Source organism: Phoca vitulina, unplaced genomic scaffold (assembly GCF_004348235.1).
Source record: "Phoca vitulina isolate PV1807 unplaced genomic scaffold, GSC_HSeal_1.0 scaffold104, whole genome shotgun sequence".
Lineage (NCBI taxonomy): Eukaryota > Metazoa > Chordata > Mammalia > Carnivora > Phocidae > Phoca > Phoca vitulina.
In genome coordinates, this window is record NW_022589807.1 from 327229 (window position 1) to 340506 (window position 13278).

Below are 13278 nucleotides of genomic sequence, written 5' to 3' on the forward strand. Positions count from 1 at the left end.
CACTTAATCTTCGAATATAACAAATCTCTCTATTCCAAAATGTCAACGAAATAATTCAAACTCTAAAACCACAGCTGAGAGATCCCAACTCCAAAGACACTTTAATAGAACACTTGGTGGTGAGAGGCAGAGGGCAGCAGCAGAGCCTGTCTCGTTTGACACAATCTCCCCAGGACCCAGCTGATAAATGCCAGGTGCTCAGTTAAATACCTGTGAAATCAAATCAAATCTGAAAGAATAAGAACATACCATCCTCTGGTCTGGTCAATGCCTTCGGCAATGAAGTCTGCAGGAAATGCATCATCAAACTCCCTCTTATTTTCAAACGGATAATGAACTTGAGCATAGGGCATGCTGCCGCTCTCGAACCAACAGTCAAACACTTCAGAGACGCGACGCAACACTCCCTTCCCACAGCGGGAAGGGATGGTCAGATGGTCAATGCTAAGAAATGAAGCAAAGCCACTTCTATTAATTTTAACCACGAAAGAACTTGCAGTTTAATTGCCAAGAGGAAACACAATGCTCTGACGAGATTTCACAAGCATCTGCAAAGAGAAATACTGGCAGTTATCACAGGCTTTCAGAGGCACCGGGAAGGCTCAATCCGGGGGATTTATACCAAAGTCGCCCCACATCCAACTCAAGGACAGAGGCCACCCTTCCTCAACATGACATGAGTCATCAACACTGTAATTCAGTAAACCAGTATTTGATTTCTACACGTAGCTCCGTAATCTGCTCCAGAGACCACGTCAATGCTCTCTGACAGTACGGAAGTGAATCGAACATTCAGAAACTGACCTCTCTCTGTGGAGATCAGAGATCTTTGCTCCCGACAGTTCTTCGAGTTCTGCCATCGATCCAATGCATACTACCTGTCAAGGCAAAGTTAAAAAACAAGAGAACCTCAGAGCCAGAGATCACAGAGCTTTAACTCACACAGCATTCACACTTAGTTTTAGAAACCTCTGACCTTCAGGACAGTTGTCACTTGCGTGGCTTACACTCATGAAAGACTGCAGGTCACTGAAGAGGTGAGCGGGCTCCACTACTCGGCCACCTACCACTGTCTCAGGAGTCCCTACGTGGAGAGGACCTAACAGTGTCATCTCCACACGCACCTGCTGAGGGCTTACTAGGTCCAAATCTCTGCCCAGTATAATCAGCGTAAATGAAACGCCTAGACTGTGACTCTGAGCCATCTCAGTTTCTTCCTGACACCTGAATTTGGCTCCTTAATCTGGAATCTTTCCAAGTCAAAGCTAGAACTAAATTACCAGATCCAATCAATGAGATCACAAGACGTCACGTAGGGTTACGTCCAGGCAAGGAGGCTTCCCTCAGCTCAGCTGCGGCCCTGACAGGGTCCACACGGTGGGGCAGCCCCAGCAGGAGCTGCTGTGGGTTCTTGCCTGGGGCGTCTGCTACCTAGGGAACACCACCTTCTCAGCCCTTCCAGTCCAGTCCTGGGAGGTCTGACTCCGCTCTTTCACTGCCGTCTCTCAGGTCCCTGTGCTCTAACAGTCTCTGTGCTGGACAGAAGCCGCCATTGGGGGTACAGCTATAGACCCGTCACGTATTTACACACACAATCACTTGATTTTATATATTCAAGGTTGGCAATGCTTTTGGTAATGTTTTTTAAGCCTTCCTTTTTAACCGCCATGAGGGGGCTTTCACATGCTGTAACTTGGTGCAGGTCTGGACTTTAAGACTGATCATCAGTTACTCACAAGGAGAGAAAAAGGGGTGAGCAACAGAAGAAAAACAATTCAACAATTCAACAGAAGAAAAACAATTCAATTTCCTGAGAAAAATAGACATTTCTTCTTTACTTTTATACAGAGGGAGATTTAAAAAATCACATTTAATAAAACTAAAGTAAAAATAAATTTAAAAAACCTCCCAAATTCTTATTTATGTGATTCTAGGAAGGAATAAATAGAAACAGATGAAATAAAAAAGGGGCAAAGAAAAAAGAAACTACATCCAGATGTACAAATGAAGTGCTTCAGCAAAAATCAACGTGAGAATGCATGGCCCGTCTCACCTCCTCGAAGTCATCGCTGACCCACAGGGGGATGGGGGTGCCCCAGTATCTGTTTCTGGAAACTGCCCAGTCACGTGCATCTTTCAGCCAATTTCCAAATCGCTTCTCTCGCACAAACTCTGGGACCCTGCAATAAACAGGTCAGACAGCCAATGCCTGAGAACATTAGTAAGCAAATTTGTAAATTAGATCTGCATAAACCTTTGTATACGCTCTGTGGACCTACTGCCCTAGAGATGCTGCGCTCACTCCCAGGAGGACGTCTTCTGTGTGGACAGCACAGAAAACTCACGGAGCTACATCTATTGTGAATTCATCCCAGGAGATGCTCTGTGACTGGAACCCCCTGCGAGGGGACAGCTGCAGCTCTCGACCAGACCTAGTCTCCGGGGCGTCCACACAATACTGCTTCCACTGACACTCATTGGTATGGGCTCCCAGCCGCTAGTCTCCGGGGCGTCCACACAATACTGCTTCCACTGACACTCATGGGTATGGGCTCCCAGCCGCCACAGAACAGGCTGGGCTACAGCGGGCTGGTTGGTAGCTGCCTCCTGAGGCTCACGGGCAGGCTCCTGCCACTGCACTCTAGGCTCCAGCAATGAGGTAATTCCTTAGAATGCAGCTGCTCACCTAACCGCCTCGGCCTGTGCCATCCCTCCACCATGATAACCTTCACCCTATAGCCTCCCCTCCCTCCCCTCCCCTTCCCCCAAAGCTTCGAGTGCCCAGGACTAGTCAAATGGCTCCTTATCCTCTGAGGTTCAGCTCTGCAGGAGATCTACCTAAGCAGCAGGCTGAGTTACAGCACCCCCAGCCCCACACATCCTGTTCTCTCAGGCACCCCAGTTGAGCCCTGTATTACAAACATCAGTTTATAGGCCTGCACTCTCAACGAGGCCACAGCCTAATAGTTCACATCCAGCACTTCACACTGTAGGGCAACTGAAGAGCTTCACAGGAATAAAAATGAAAAACTGCTTTTTCTTGAGAAGTCAGGGTCAATTTGCTAGAAAGTACAAAAAGCTTGTTCATGGGGCTTCTGGGTGGCTCAGTCGGTTGAGTGTCAGCTCAGGTCATAATCTCAGGGTCATGAGATTGAGCCCCACGTTGGGCTCCATGCTCAGTGTGGAGTCTGCTTAAGATTTTTTTCTCTCCTTCTCCCTCTGCTCCTCCCCACCCCCTGCTCGTGCTGCGCTCTCCCTATCAAAAAAAAAAAAGAAAAAAGCGATAGTTCATAGTAGTTCCTGATCTCTTCCTTTTACTGCCCTGAGATTCTCCTCATTCTTCCAAAATGAAATGCAGTTTTTAAGTCAGGTTCGATTCTTGTAGAAGTAAGAAACAGTGATCACCCTCAGAACTCTCAGTGAAAAACAGTCTTCTGTAATATGCAGATTCAGCCTTACTTCATTCAGCCCTACAGGTTGGAGTAACACCTCCTTGCGGGTCACATACTAGCTGAGAGCAAGGCTTCTGTCCCAGTAGCACTCATCGGCACACATCAAGAGCAGGAAGCACAAATGGCTTCTGTAGGTATATTCAAAAATAAACATTTATCCTGAAAATGACTATTTTTTTTTTTTTTTTTAAAGATTTTATTTATTTATTTGTGAGAGAGAGAATGAGAGACAGCATGAGAGGGAGGAGGGTCAGAGGGAGAAGCAGACTCCCTGCCGAGCAGGGAGCCCGATGCGGGACTCGATCCCGGGACTCCAGGATCATGACCTGAGCCGAAGGCAGTCGCTTAACCGACTGAGCCACCCAGGCGCCCTGAAAATGACTATTTAAGGCTAACAGAAAGGCAAAATGCTCCCTCCATATGCCTTATCATAGGAAGGATGCTACTTCTTATAAAACTATTTAAATTATTCTGTGGTCCTGAAAACATAGACTCAAAGAGAGCTACAGAATTCTTACAATCTGGGAGAAGTGTGAGCACATGACACAGGACAGTGTGAAGATACACAGCTCACTGCTCACCAGTAACACAGGTCGTTGTTCTTCAGGAGCTGGTCCACCATGTGCTCCACCCGCACGAACCAGCTGGGCACGGCTTTGTAAATCAGGGGAGTGTCTGACCTGGGGAAGCAAAAATGCAGCACACAGCTCGTCAGACTGAGGTACGCAGGCACCCACGGTGAGACCAACCTTTAGTTTCTTACTGACATCACCCCCATCGATTTGGCCTTCTGCTAACACTCTTTTTTTTTTGTAAACACTAATGCCTACGTCTTGGTACTGGTCATCTCCCTCCACAACACCAAGAAGGCAAAAGCTTTAAAGAACAAGAAAGAAAATATGGTTCTGCTGGTGTGTGATAGCTGTCTAAGAAATGACGTCAACTTCAGCAGAGGCAATGTGGGAACAAACTTGATGGCACCGAGCATTCCAATTCCACGCACATCTTCACAGCACGATCTTGTATTCTAACTTGTGTCATGTTCTATCTCTTGCCAAGTTCCACTGGGAAATTTTAGACGTATGTCTCATCCTAAAGAAATGTGGCCCCAACACAAAACATCTGTACATGTCGATACTTCCCAGACAACTGCTGAGGAAACCAGGAACTAACACTCATGGAATTCAAGAGGGCAGTTTCCCCACACTAATCGTAAAGCATACAAATGAGAGGGGAACCGCAGACGGCAGAACGGACACACACGCTACGTGTCCCCCACAGGCCAGAAGCTCGAGCTGTAAGTCTTCGCTTTCTCTCACCTCCAGCAGAAGGGGTAACTGTGAGTGAAGGTGCTGGAGACAAGAAGTCGGCCTTTTTCCTTCAGGGTCCTGATGATGTTTTTGTCAGCATCCTGTTTAAAAAATAAAAATCTAGCCATTAAAATATCCTGCAATACTTAGTAACACAAGAGAACTACATATATCACTGCAATCTGATATTCTGATAACTCTATACCATGAATAAAAAGCAAAAATAACACATGTATTATAAAAATACTCAGTCCACATTTGAGGCACAAACTTTAGGTATCTTATTAAGCACTTCCACACCATGTGAGGCAGTGAAGTCCTCCACCAGCAATGATGGCCCCAAAGCCTCAGAGCTGCTTCAGGAGTTACCAGTCAGAGCCCAGTCTCACTGATTGCTGCCTGTGAAACTACAGCTTCCTCTGAAGATACTAGACCCTTAAAATGTGGCTGATAATATCTATCTTTTCTGGTTTTATGTGCTGAAACAAAACAAAACAAAACAAAACCAACTTCCTGGAAAAAAAATCCAGATATGGAAGCTATTTAATAAAAAGCTGATTAAAGAAAAGAAGTATGATGAAACCCACACCTTTCTCTGTCACAGAGACACAGACCTTCACATACTGTCCCATGAAATCTGTCACTTCTGCCGTGAAACAGCCTGAAGCATCCACAGGGCAAACAGGAGAAGAGTCTTTCTGAATGATGTTGAAGTCCATACAGACCCGATAGTCGTCCTGGGGACAAAGGGAACAAAACAGGCTGAGTGTGTATGAGACAGGAGTGTGGGAGGTGATAGATTTACAAGAGAATGCTTCAGTATTCTGACTCATAACCGTAATGGACTTTAATTATCCTCTCAGCTGAAGTTAATTCAGGACCATTCAGAGAATCCCAGAGCCTTATAGTTGGATAGGGATTACATCATCTTCCCGGCCATTATTTCACAGACCCCTGTATACAGCTGGGTATCCACTAAGGGAGGAGGAAGATGACATACATGTATCCCTGGTGAACACAGATGCAAAAATACTCAACTTCATAAACTCCACTCGACACTACAGTAAAAGAATCATTCACCACGATCAAGCGGGATTCACTCTGGGGATGCAAGGATGATTCAGTATCCACAAATCAATCAACGTGATACATCACATTAACAAAATGAAGGGTAAAAACTCTATGATCCTCTCAACAGATGCAGAAAAAGCATTCGACAAAACTCAACACCCACTTATGAAAAAAACTCTCAACAAAGTGGGTTCAGAGAGAACATACCTCAACATAATAGAGGCCATATATGAAAAACCCACAGCTAACAACACACTAAATGGTAAAAAACTGACAGCTTTTCCTCTACACTCTGGAATAAGATAAGGAAGTCCACTCTCACCACTTTGTCAACATAGTACCGGAAGTCCTAGCCAGAGCAGTCAGACAACAAAAACAAATGAGACATCGATATTGGTAAGAAAAAAGTTAAACTGCCACTTGGCAGATGACATGACTACATATAGAAAACTCTAAACACTCCACCAAAAAACTATTAGAATAAATGAAATCAGTAAAGTTGCAGGATGCAAAATTTATATACAGAAATCTGATGTGTTTCTATAAACTAATAATGGAGTAGTAGAAAGAGAAACTAAGAAAACAATCCCATTTACAACTGCACCAAAATTAACAAAATACCTAAGAATAAACATAACCAAGGAGGTGAAAGACCTGTACTATGAAAACTATAAAATACTGATAAAAGAAATTGAAGATGACAAAGAAATGGAAAGACATCCCATGCTCATGGACTGAAAGAACAAAATTGTAAAAATGTTCATAGTACCCAAAACAATCTACAGAGTCAATGCAATCCCTATCAAAAGTCTACAGCACTTTTCATAGAACTAGAACAAATAATACTAAAATTTGCTTGAACCGCAAAAAATTCCAAACGCCCAAAGCAATCTTGAGAAAGAACGAAGCTGGAGGTATCACAATCCTAGATTTCAAGGTACCCTACAAAGCTGTAGTAATCAAGACAGCATGATACTGGCACAAAAAGACACACAGACCAATGGAACAGAATAGAGAGCTCAGAAATAAACCCACGCTTATACGGTCAATTAATCTACTACAAAGCAGGAAAGAATATACAATGGGGAAAAGACAGTCTCTTTAATAAACGATGTTGGTAAAACTGGACAGCTACATGCAAAAGAATGAAACTGGACCACTATCTTATACCACACACAAAAATAAAGGCAAAATTGATGAAAGACCTAAATGTGAGACCTGAGACCATAAAACTCCTACAAGAAAACATAGACAGTAATCTCTTGAACAGCAGCCAGAGCAAAACATATGTATGGTCATGTCTCCCCAGGCAAGGCATTCAAAATCAAAAATAAACTACGGGCCTACACCAAAATAAAAAGCCTCTGCACAGTGAAGGAAATCATCAACAAAATAAAAGGCAATCTACTGAATGGGAGGAGATATTTACAAATGACATATCTGATAAAGGGTAAATATCCAAAATACATAAAGAACTTATGCAACTCAACACCCAAAAAAGCAAACAATCCTATTAAAAAATGGGCAGAGGACCTAAAGAGACATTTTTCCCAAAGAAGACACTGAGATGCTAACAGACATGTGAAAATACGTTCAACATCACTCATCAGGGAAACACAAATCTAAGCCACAATGAGGTATTACCTCACACCTGTCACGGTGGCTAGAATCAAAAATACAAGAAATAGTAAGTGTTGGCGAGGATGTGGAGAAAAAGGAACCGTTGTGCACTGTTGGTGGGAATGTAAATTGGTGCAACCTCTCTGGAAAACAGTATGGAGATTCCTCAAAAAATTAAAAATAGAAATATCATATGGTCCAGTAAATCCAGTCCTGGCTATTTACCCAAAGAAAATGAAAACACTAATTCAAAAATATACATGCACCCCTGTGTTTACTGCAGCATTATTTACAATAGCCACGATATGGAAGCCACCCACATGTCCAATAGATGAGAGGATGAAGAAGATGTGGTGTATATATACAATTACTCAGCCATTAAAGAATGAGATCTTGCCATTCCTGACAAGATGGATGGAACTAGAGGGTATTATGCTAAGTGAAATAAATCAGACAGAGAAAGACAAATAACGTATGATTTCATTCATATGTGGAACCTAAAAAACAAACAAAAAACCCACACATACCCAGTATATGACAAATAAATACATTTTAATAGGAAAACCTAAACCACAATTCAAAACCAAGAAGTTTTCTTTTTATTATTTATTATCAGTGCAGCAATCATACCAGCTGACCCTAAAATTATGAATAACTAAAATCTGACTAGTTCTTAAAACCCAGTAAACAGTATTATCAAGAATGCTTCCATCATACTGAATACTGACCAGGTATTCGGTGATACTAAGGAAGCATTAACTTTACTGAATACAACAGTGGCACGCTGGCAATATTAAAAATAAAAGGCTGTATCAGTCACAGTTGTGTACAGAAGTATCTGCAGATGAAGAATAGGATGTTGAGGATTTGTTTCAAAACCCTCAGGCCAAAGTGGAGAAGGTGTGGGGGGAAGAGGACAAGGTAGAGGAAAGAAGAAACAGACTTCCCAAATGTTTGCAGCGGGATGACATGAACATCAGGATTTATTCTAATACCTCTTTACTTCTGTGTATATTTGAAGATTTCCATAATAAAAATCTCTGCAGAGGTTAAGTGTGAAAGTAAAATGAACGCAGTCAGACTAGCTTCACTCCCACTGCAGAACGGTCAAGCCCAAAGGCATTTGTAGGTCCCCAGTGCGCATTTTATTCATACACAAATAACATCAACAGGATTGCATTTTTAGAAAAATTACTCTGGGCAAAATTTAAAATTGGCCACACCATACAGCTTTGAGGAGGTCAAGTTCTGCTCTCTCAGCACAGTGTTTGCTCAAGAGCACCAGGGAGGTGCAGCACCTCTCCACACTGACGGTCACGGTGACTGCGTGAGTGGACGCCCTTTCCAGAACTCACAGAACTGCATACCGGAAAGAGCAGAGTGCATGGAGAGTAAATTATGAATGAATGCAAACACAGGGTGCCTTTCAGAAAGACAAAATGCCCGGGAGCACCCAGCATTTAGCTCACCCTTTTCAGAGATTAGCTCAGGGTGAGAACGAATTGCAGACATAAGTTTGATAAACCATGTTTGGGGACAGCGAGCCTGAAGAGTTGGACCGCATGGTGTGCCCAAGAATGAGGTGCTCGACATGCATGCACGACTCAGTGGCCGCGACACGCCCTTCCCATAGACACCCTGCGGGACTTCCAGTACTCACAGCACCGAAGTACGGAGCCTGGTGCACCACTCCCGTGCCCTCGTCCTCCTGCACGTAGCCATCGGCGAGCACCGTGAAAGCACCGTCCTCCTTGAGCTGGAACAGCAAGGCCAGCAGGCACAGTAAGTGAAAGACCGCCTCACCTCCGGTCAGTCTCCTAACAGTGTCCCGTAAGAACCGGAAAACACTGGGTTTTAAGTAAAGCTAGTCCCTTTTCAAAAAAATTTATGTATTTAAGTAATCTCTGCACCCAACGTGGGGCTCGAATTCCCAACTCCAAGATTAAGAGTCACACCCTCTAACCGACTGAGCCACTCAGGCGCCCCTAGTGAGAATTTTAAGACAAAACACATCCAAAGTAAAATATATTAAGATACACGAGAGAAGAATGTAGCAATGACATTTTTCAGGAGAAACCAGAGGCATTTCAAAAAAGCTTTTTCAGATGATATATAAGTTCAGCCTTGAAGAGCGGATTGTACCTGAGCACATCTGACATTAAAGAAAGATGAGGGATATTGTAAAGAGGAGGAAAGCCTAATGAAAACACAGGCAGGGAGGGAAGAAAAGAAGCAAAGGAGACGTTGAAAGCAGTACTAGAGGACGGCCAAGTGGAGCACACTCAAGTGCAGTGTCCTGGCCACAGGCTCACGGGGAGCAGAGGGAAATCCATCAGCAGCAACGGGAAGGAGGAAGAAGGCCTTTACAGCTGACCCTTGAACAACGCAGACTGCAGGTCTACTTAAACATTTTTCTCCCTAAGAGTGGACAGCAGAAGCCACAAGGCATTTATTTCCAACTGCCGACCCCAGTCTCCAGGGGACCGAACTGAAGGTGACTGGTGCAGAGGTCATGCCTCGGCCCATAGAGCAGGGACAGCCCTGGCACCCCCGCTCCAAGTCCTCTGGGAACTGGGCTCTGGGGCTGCATCAGGGCAGCCGTGGCCTGAAGCCCCCCTTGGCCAGGTGCAGACTCTCCCCTTAAGGGCATCCCAGCCCACGTGTGGCCACAGCTGCCAATGGCCATGGGGGAGCTGTCCTGTGCCCCTAGGCTGCTGCTGCCACCTGCAGGCCTGCTGGGCAGCTGCCAGAGCTGCTGAGCCAAAGCCACCAGGATGCAGGACATTGCCTTCCTGCTGGTCATCTGTTCCCGCCTGGCCCACCAATATGTGGATTTTTTGGGTTTTTTTTTTAGTGAAGAAGTTTCCTTTATTCCTTGTTTTCTAAGAGACTTAAACACAGGGAAGCTGAGTTTTATTAAAGGCTTTTCTCCTTTAGCCTATTAAAACAGTGAACTGCATTATAGATCACCGAGTACGATTCTTAAAAATTCCTACTTCTCCACATCATGCTGCAGTTTTAGTATATGCCATGTTCAACTCGGCAACTGTTCTTTGAAGTGCTACATATCTCCTTAATAATTATAATTACGTATTTATAAGTTAATTAGTATTTGTGCACAAATGCTAACTTTTAGGTTTATGTATCGTGGTTCTGCTAATCTCATAATATGGAAAGTTGGCTTTCTCTATTCCAAGACAGTATAAACAACAGAAATGTTCTTTTAAAAAGATGCGTTAGGACTTTGTGTCTTTTGGTGGAGAAAAACTTTTTATATATACTTAATGGTTGAGAAAACAAAGTGTTCAGAACTGTTTAAAACACCAAGAAGCTTTTTTCAATTAGTATACGTATACTACTAAAAATACTACTACGTATTTTCTCTTCCTAATGATTTTCTTAATATTTTCTTTTCTCTAGCTTATTTTTAAGAATATAGCATATAACACACATAAAATACAAACTGTGTGTTAGCCGACTGTGTTACTGGTTAAGGCTTCTTCTGGTCAACAGTAGGCTATTAGCAGGGCGCCTGGGTGGCTCAGTCGTTAAGCGTCTGCCTTCGGCTCAGGTCATGATTCCAGGTCCTGGGATCGAGCCCCGCATCGGGCTCCCTGCTCAGCGGGAGGCCCGCTTCTCCCTCTCCCACTCCCCCTGCCTGTGTTCCCTCTCTCGCTGTGTCTCTCTCTGTCAAATAAATAAATAAAATCTTTAAAAAAAAAAAAAAAATAGTAGGCTATTAGCAGCTACGTATGGGGGAGTCAAGAGGCACTGTGCCGGGGCTGGTGCCACTGACCCCATTTTTGTTCGAGGGTCCACTGTAATTGGAAGATGGAAACATGGGAAAACACTCAAGGTGAACAAAAATGAAGAGACAGATATGAGCGATATTGTGGATAGAGCCCAAATGGCAGAGGTCCACCTGCATTAACCAAACTCTATCCCTGAATAGACAGGGATCAATGGGAAATTCCTGCTGACCCTATTCTTTTGGTGATGGTGGTGGGGCTTGCCACTACGGATTCTCTGTTGTCAGAAAATGAAAACTGCACAAAACAGCTCTGACACTTAAGAAAACTAAGTTACCACATGTATGAGCTTGGCCTTGTGCCTCATCAGTTTCCTTGAAACGAACTCTGTTTATTGTTACACACAGGTTTTATTCTGAGCACTATCTTAAATTTGTTAAAAAAACAAAACAAAAAAAACCCAATAAATTTCCTGGATATGTAGACTATAAACAATAAAAATAAACTTATGTGCTTCCTTTTATAATTTGAGAAAAGTATTAAAAACATTCCCATAGGATTTTAATTATTAAAACAAGAAAGCAGGGGCGCCTGGGTGGCTCAGGTCATGATCCCAGGGTCCTGGGATCCAGCCCCGCATCAGGCTCCCTGCTCTGTGGGAGGCCTGCTTCTCCCTCTCCCACTCCCCCTGCTTGTGTTCCCTCTCTTGCTGTGTCTCTGTCAAATAAATAAAATCTTTTAAAAAATAAAATAAAATAAAACAAGAAAGCAATACAAACACAATTTAACTTTGTTACTACTAAGACAGACTTTGGATTGGACATCCACACAAGCCACAGGAAACCCACACAAGCCATGGGACAGCACTCCAGTGACCCCTACGCAGGTACGGAGCACCTGTGCGGTACAGGTCCATAAGCTCACCTGCACAAAATAGTCAAACAGGGGCCTGTACTTCTTGCCTTTGAGACAGGTACCAGGAAATCTAGAAAAAGGAGAAACTCATAATTAGACTAAAATCCTCAAAAGAAATGAAACTGCAGACACATCAAGTCACAACTCCCTCCTGGTTTACTTGTTTCTTAGTCGTTAATGCTGGAATGTGTGACCGGAAGATACTCAGTAGTATTAACTTAACTCGAATAATAGAGCTTTTGGGTAATAAAGTGTCTCACCTCTCACACATAGGCACAAAGCAATAAATCTGTATATTCACCTTTCAAGGATCTCATAGTCACTCTCCAACTTATAGAGGGCTGGTAATCTGGCCTCCATTAAAATGAGTAATTTTCCTCTGACAACATCTACGAGAGCAAGGGGAAAAGTGGACTTCAGTGACATTCAGACTTCGGCAGAGTCTAGACTCGCACCAGCACATCCTCCTCGTGGGGTCCCATATCACCATACCCCGTGTGCTCAGAAATCACGGAGAAATGCGCCAGGGCACCAGCGCACACTGCTTTCCAGACCCAAAGAAGACAAAAACAGCACATGCACTTAACTGAACTCTCCCTTTTACATAAATTAATCTTATTTTCTCCGACCAGTGGTAATATATGTGAATGCTTAAAAATCGTAACATTAACAAACCAAGAAACTCCCTGAGTAAAAGTCCCCACTGATCTCACCTCCCCACAAGACACTATCATTTGAGTGTCGCCCTCCAGGTATTTTTCTACCTGTATCCTAACACACATCTTATGGGAATGGCTTTTTTTAAAAAGGTAATTATGGGATATAACTCAATACAGTTTTCAGTTTGTCTTCACATACTATATATGAACATCTTTCCATATATTAGCACAAACTGTCCTTTCTCATTCTTCTAAATAGCTACACGGTACTCCATTCTAAGAAGTGCAAGTTATTTTTTTATTTTTTTTTTTATTTTTTATTTTTTTATTTTTTATTTTTAAAGATTTTATTTATTTACTTGAGAGAGAATGAGAGAGAGCACATGAGAGGGGTTAGGGTCAGAGGGAGAAGCAGACTCCCTGCCGAGCAGGGAGCCCGATGCGGGACTCGATCCAGGGACTCCAGGATCATGACCTGAGCCGAAGGCAGTCGCTTAACGAA

The 13278-nt window shown here is 43.4% G+C and overlaps 1 protein-coding gene across 4 annotated transcripts in view; it reads right to left on the reverse strand.

Moving 5' to 3' along the window:
• The window catches only part of IARS1 (isoleucyl-tRNA synthetase 1), a 66916-nt gene that overhangs the window by 31828 nt on the left and 21810 nt on the right, over window positions 1-13278 (reverse strand). For all 4 annotated transcript variants that reach the window (XM_032397791.1, XM_032397792.1, XM_032397790.1 and 1 more), the window contains exons 8-16: window positions 12419-12506; window positions 12127-12187; window positions 9114-9209; window positions 5377-5499; window positions 4772-4863; window positions 4034-4132; window positions 2054-2180; window positions 805-878; window positions 250-444 (exon numbers count right to left, since the gene is read on the reverse strand). In XM_032397791.1, the coding sequence (XP_032253682.1) occupies window positions 250-444; window positions 805-878; window positions 2054-2180; window positions 4034-4132; window positions 4772-4863; window positions 5377-5499; window positions 9114-9209; window positions 12127-12187; window positions 12419-12506 (955 nt within the window). The remainder of the gene's footprint in view (window positions 1-249; window positions 445-804; window positions 879-2053; window positions 2181-4033; window positions 4133-4771; window positions 4864-5376; window positions 5500-9113; window positions 9210-12126; window positions 12188-12418; window positions 12507-13278) is intronic.